Source organism: Sminthopsis crassicaudata, chromosome 3 (assembly GCF_048593235.1).
Source record: "Sminthopsis crassicaudata isolate SCR6 chromosome 3, ASM4859323v1, whole genome shotgun sequence".
In the NCBI taxonomy this organism is placed as follows: domain Eukaryota; kingdom Metazoa; phylum Chordata; class Mammalia; order Dasyuromorphia; family Dasyuridae; genus Sminthopsis; species Sminthopsis crassicaudata.
In genome coordinates, this window is record NC_133619.1 from 583,189,343 (window position 1) to 583,196,080 (window position 6,738).

The window sequence follows — 6,738 nt, forward strand, 5'->3', positions numbered from 1 at the left end:
ACACAGTGATATAAATTCCCTCTCTCTCTTTCCTTCCTCCATCTTTTCACCCATCTTTGAAAAGGAAAGCAGTTTGATATACATATACAATCATGAATATATATATGTATATATGTATATATGTGTATATATGCATGTGTGTATTTACATATTAATCATGTTCTGGAAAAAAAGATAAGAAAACCTCAAGAAAAAGAATGAAATAATGCTTTAAATAAGGCATTTTATAATGCTTTGACCTCCACTCCATCAATTTTTCTGGCTACAGAAAGTATTTTTTCACCAAAAATCCTTCACAATTGTTTGGAATCATTGTGTTGCTGAGAAAAGCTGTCATTCACAGTTCTTCATTATACAATATTGATGGTATTGTGTACAATGTTCTCCTGGTTCTCATTTACTTTGCTGATCAGTTTACGTAAATTTTCCCAGGTTTTTCCAAGAACAACCTGCTCATCTTTTCTTATAGTATAATAGTATTCTACAATCACATACCACATATTGTTCAGTCATTCCCTAATTGATAGGTATCCCCTTCAATTTGCAATACTTTACTACCACTAAAGGAGCTGGAATTATGTATGGGACTTTTCCTTTTTTTTCCTTCTCTTTGAGATACAGACATAATAATGGTATTCCTGGTGAAAGGATATGAACACTTTGTCCTTTTGGCATAGTTCCAAATTTCTCTACAGAAACTCCACCAACAGTGGCTTCACTTTTCCTACATCCTTTCATTTGTCATTTTCCTTTTCTATCAAATTAACCAATCTGATAGGTATGAGTTGGTACATCTGAGTTGTTTTAATTTGCATTTCTTTAATCAATGGTGATTTAAAGCATTTTAAAAATATGATTATAGATAGTTTTGAATTACATTATCTGAAAACTGCCCGTTTATATGCTTTGATCATTTATCAATTGGGGAATGATTCTTATTTTTATAAATTTGATTTGCTTCACTATATATTTGAGAAATGATTCCTTTATAAGAGAAACAGTGTAAAAAAAATTCACATTTGTGATTACTGTGTATTTCCCTTTATCCTATTCTTCCCCTGTTTATCCTACTCTCTCTTTCTTTTCTTCCTATCCATTCTCAAGTATTTTTCTTCTTGCTACTGCCTCCCTCAATCCACCATTCCACCTATCATCTCTCCCTGTTTCACTTTCCTTTTCCTCCTACTTTCATATAGAGTAAGATAGATTTCAATACTAAAGTGAGTTTATGTTATCCTTTTTTGAATAATTCCAATGAAAGTAAAGATCAAGTGTTCTTTTCACCTTCCTTTTCTTCTTCACTGTAAAAACTTTTTTGTGGTGATTTTCTGTGAGATAATCTATTGCATTCTATCTTTCCTGTTCCCTTTTCCCAGTGCATTTCTTTTTCTCACCTTTTAATTTTATTTTTAGCTATAATTTCATAGCATTCTATTTACAATTGTACACTTATTTATACTCCTAATTTATCTAATAAGAGAAAAGTCTTAAGAGTTACAAGTATATGTTATGGAATACTATTGTTCTATAAGAAACAATCAGTAGGATTATTTCAAAGAGGCCTGAAGAGACTTACATGAACTAATGTTAAGTGAAATGAGCAGAATCAGGAGATCATTGTACATGATAACAATAAGATTATGCAATGATCAATTCTGAAGGATATGGCTTTTTTCAGCAATTAGATGATTGAGGCCAGTTCCAATGATCTTGCAATGAAGAGAGCCATCTACACCCAGAGAGAGGACTGTGGGGACTGAGTGTGGATCTCAACATAGCATTTTCACTTTTTTGTTGTTCTTTACATGCATTTTATTTTATTTCTCTCTTTTTTTTTCATTTTTGATTTCATGTTTTTTTTTGTGCAGCAAGATAATTGTATAAATACGTATACATATATTGCATTTAATATATATATTTTACCATGTTTAACATATACTGGATTGCTTACAGCCTATGACAGGGTGGGGGGAAGAGGGGAAATTGGACAGAAGGTTTTACAAGGGTCAGTGTTGAAAAATTATCCATGCATATGTTTTGAAAATAAAAAAGCTTTAATTAAGAAGAGTACATATTGACATAAAAAGAGTTACAAGTGTCAGCTACCCATGTAGGAATGTAAATAACTTAATCTCAATGAATCCCTTATGATTTTTCTAACCTGTTCAAGTTTTTTTTTATGATTCTTGAATATTCTATTTAAAAGGCAGAGTTTCTATTCACTTCTGATCTTTTCATCAGGAATGCTTTTAAATTTTCTACTTCAATAAATATGCATTTTTGTCCTGAAGAATTATATTTATTTTTGCTAGGTAGGTGATTCTTGGTTGTTACATTGATTCCTTTGCTCTTTAGAATATGCTTCTGTAATGCAGAAGCTATTAAATCTTGTATCATCTTAATTGCAACTTCATAGTACCTGAATTGTTTGTTTATTTGTGGTGTTTTTTTTTTTTTAATTTTTAAATTTTTTCCTTGACTTCTTGTAATATTTTCTAGTTGATTCAAAAACTCTGAAATTTGGTTATAATATTCCTGGAAGCCTTTTTTGGATCTCTTTCAAGAGATGATTGGTGGATTCTTTCAATATCCTTTCACCCTTTGGATTTAGGATATCAGAGAAATTTCTTTTCCTTGACTGTTTCTTAAAATATGATGTCTAGACTCTTTTTTTTTAATCATAGCTTTTCAGATCATAGTTCAATAATTTTAAAATTAAACCTCCTTGATTTTTTTTCAGATCAATTTGCTGATCAGTTCAGATAATGTTTTTCTAATGTGACATTTCAAATTTTCTTCTTTTTAAAAAATGTGTTATTGTTTCTTGGTGTCTCATAAAGTTCTGAACTTCTACTTGCATACTTCTATTTTGGGGGTTGGGTAATTGGTGTTAAATTACTTACCCATTAATTACTTACCCACAGTCACTCAGAAGGAAGTGTTAAATGTGTGAGGTTGGATTTGAACTCTGGTCCTCATGACTTCAGGGCTGGTACCTATTCTATTGCACATCTAGTTGCCCCCAATTTTAATTTTTAAGGAATTATTTTCTTCAGTGATGTTTTTTGTATATTCTTTACCATTTGGTGAATTCTGCTTTTCAAAGCATTCTCTTCATTGGATGTGTGTGTGTATGTGTGTGTGTGTGTGTGTGTGTGTGTGTGTGTGTGTGTGTGTGTATACATTACAATCAATACTCCATTTTTGATGAGTTTTTCCCTTGGAGGATTTTTGTGCCTCCTTCTTTTTGGTCATTAAGCCTATCCTGTATTTTAATTGTTATTTTTTTCAGTATTTTGGGGCCTCCTTTACCAAACTATCGACTTATTTATTTATTTATTTTTGGTTTGTTGTATCTCTCTCATTTTTAAAAATTATTTTCCTCTACTTTTATTACTTTATTTTCAAAATCCTTTTTGAGCTCTTCCAGGAATTGTTTAGGACCTGAAACCAATTTATATTTTTCTCTGAGGTTTTGGTAGCAGTTTGACTTTGTTGTCTTTTTTTGAATATGTGTTTTGATCTTCCCTATCACTATAGTAATTTTCTGTGGTAAGAATGTTTTTTTCTGTTGTTTGCTCATTTTCCCAGTCTATTTTATAATTTTCAAGTTTATGGTAAATTTGCATAGGTTCTGGTCTCAGTGTGGAGGAAATATTGTCTCAAGTGTCAGGATTTTATTTGTTTGTGCAACTTATTTCACAGTTAGTTCAGGGGATCTGTGAGTTTTCAGTTCTTCTATGAGGGTATAATCTAAGAAAAGCTGTGTTTACTATTCTTCTGGCATATGCTCTGATCTAAATTTGACCACAAATATTCTTTTTCACTCTAGAACTGTGACCAGGGTCCCTACACCCCTGAGGTTACAAACTCTGATGTGTTAGTGCTTTTCCATGCCCTGGGATTGTGAGCCAGGACTTTGATCCAGATCTGCATAAAGGAAATGCAAGAGAAACCTGCAAGCAAAGAGAGCCTTATAATCTCTTTGTGACCAGTAGTCTGAGCCCCATACCATCTGTGGGCTAAGAACTTTGGAAGCCAACCTGAAGCTTCTGATTCAGTTATGCCCAAAACCACTATTGGTTTGTTTGGGCAAAACCTGTGCTGAGCTATGCTTTCCTACTCTGATGGGACAAACCTTAAAACCTACTAGGTTTTAAGTTGTGCTGGGCTAGAAAATTGTTCTACATAGTCCTTTTGTGGGTTCTGCCCCTCCAGAATTTGTTTCAAGGTAGTATTTAAAAATTATTTAGATGGGTGGGGGGGCAGCTAGGTGGCGCAGTGGATAGAGCACCAGCCCTGAATTCCAGAGGACCCAAGCTCAAATCTGATCTCAGACACTTAACACTTCCTAGATGTCTGACCCTGGGTAAGTCACTTAACCTCAGCCTCAGGAAAAAAAACAAACAAACAAACAAACAAAACAAAAAAATATATATTTATAAGGGAATTTCAAAGAGCTCAGTCAAATTCTTGTGTTTTCTCTGCCCTCTAGGCCTCCACATAATATTTCTAAAGGGGCACAATCACAAGGCTTAATTACTAAAGAATAGTTGATTTTATATAAGAATAATAAGGTAACGAAGGAATACAAATTGACCAAAACTCAGCTTGCCTAATGGAAGAGGAAGAATGGGCTTATGTTTTGCAAAAATAAAAATATATATTTATCTCTCTTTCAGCAGGAGCTTGTTGTGAGAAGGAATCACTGATAGACTCCAATTAGAGGATGGTGGTATTGGACAATTCTTCTATCAGAGATGCCTATCTTGTACTTCAATTCATCAAGACACTGGCTGTAGTCATACTTCCTGTCAATCACTTCCTAGTCTAAATTTTCTCCCAATCTTCTTTCAAGATACTTTATGAATTCTGTATTCAAGACTTTTTTTATGTCTCATTTTCCTTATTCTCTTTTTCTCTTAGAGTCTCTGAGCTAATGGAATTACACTGCCATTCTACAGACAAATATTTAGACTTGTGTAACAAGGCTGAAGAGAAAAGACACAATAGATATTACTTTGGGTACACTTGAGATATATGGTGTTCAAAGTCTGAAGTGATTCTGACTATCAATATTATTCTTGATCATGAATAGGCAAAGTCGAGAGTCCCAGCTTTCTTGTACCCATTCCAGCCAGTCGGTACACACTAAGAACTTTATAATGCCTAATCTCAAAATAGCTATTACTACTGCCTCCATCCCATTGTAGTCTCAAGAACATCTGCAAGGAACTGGATGGTGTACACGAGTACAGCCTCTACCTGTCCCAAAGTTAAATCTGTATTTTGATGTCAGAAACATTGCCTCAAGAAATCTAGGCACTTAATTTCTTGACAAATTTTGCTTCATTTCTTCTTTGGCCTACTAGAATTATTGTCAGGTAAATCATCCTTTTGGAAGAGTATGCATTAATCTTCAAGTATTTGAAGGATTACAATGGGTATAAATATTGGATTTATTTTTCCTGACCTCAGAGGTTAGAAAAAGGAGCTAAGGATAGAAACTACAAAGAGAAATATTTCATTTTAATGCAGGATTAATTTGCTAGCAAAAAAGTGTCATCTAAACATGGAAGAAACTGCTTCAGAGAGTAGTAGATTCACCAGAGGATCCCAATCAGACATTGGACTGTCATTGGTCCCATGCACAATAGAATCAGCCTTAATGGAATGAAAGTTGGACTAGATTACCTCTGAAGTACCTTTAGTCCTGATTTTCTTTGATTCTAAGAATAACTTCCTTTTGTTAGCAAGTGAATATATGCCCATTTCCTCTACAAATCTGACATCATGTCCATTGCACTGGTTATCAATTCAAGTTCTAACTTTCTGCTGACAGGTTTCCCTGGCCTGGAGTGGGCCCACCACTGGATCTCTATCCCAGTCTTCTCAGTCTATCTGGCTGCCATACTGGGTAATGCCACAATCCTCCACATTGTCCGCACTGACTCCTCCCTGCACCAGCCAATGTATTACTTCCTGGCAATGCTGGCGAGTACAGATCTAGGCCTGTGTGTGTCTACTATGCCCACAGTGCTGGGGGTTCTGTGGCTTGATCTCCGTGGCATCCACCTCTATGCCTGTGTCCTCCAGCTCTATGTGGTCCACTCCTTCTCTTTCATGGAATCAGCCATGCTCTTTGCCATGGCCTATGACCGTTTTGTTGCCATCACCAACCCATTGAGGTATCCCACCAAGCTCACCAGCTCCCGGGTGGTGAAGATCACAGTAATATTAGGGTTCCGGAGCACCATGCTTATCATACCTCCTGTTTTACGATTGCTCTGGTTCTCCTACTGTCGTCATAACACCCTTTCCCATTCTTACTGCTTACATCAGGATATGATCCGCCTTTCCTGTTCCAATACAAAATTCAACAGTTTGTATGCCTTAACTGTGATCTTACTCTCCATGGGCTCAGATTTCCTCTTCATTCTGCTCTCCTATGCTATGATCTTTCGCTCAGTTTTGGCCATTGCTTCTCATAAGGGACAGCTCAAGGCCCTTAACACATGTGTGTCTCACATCCTGGCTGTCCTGTGTTTCTATGTCCCGGTGTTGGGCCTGTCCATCGTGCACCGGTTTGCTAAGCATTCCTCACCCATAATACACATTGTGATGGGAAATGTTTACATTCTCTTCCCACCACTAATGAATCCTGTCATCTACAGCATTAAGACGCAACAGATCCGCAGGGCAATTGTCAAGGTGATTTCTTTGAGAGAGGCCAGATAA

At 35.6% G+C, this 6,738-nt stretch overlaps 1 protein-coding gene across 1 annotated transcript; it reads left to right on the top strand.

Moving 5' to 3' along the window:
- Nucleotides 1-5,793: 5,793 nt before the first annotated feature.
- Nucleotides 5,794-6,738, top strand: LOC141559909 (olfactory receptor 51V1-like). The gene has a single exon (XM_074297564.1). It carries the CDS (start codon nucleotides 5,794-5,796, stop codon nucleotides 6,736-6,738), a length of 945 nt encoding a protein of 314 aa, XP_074153665.1.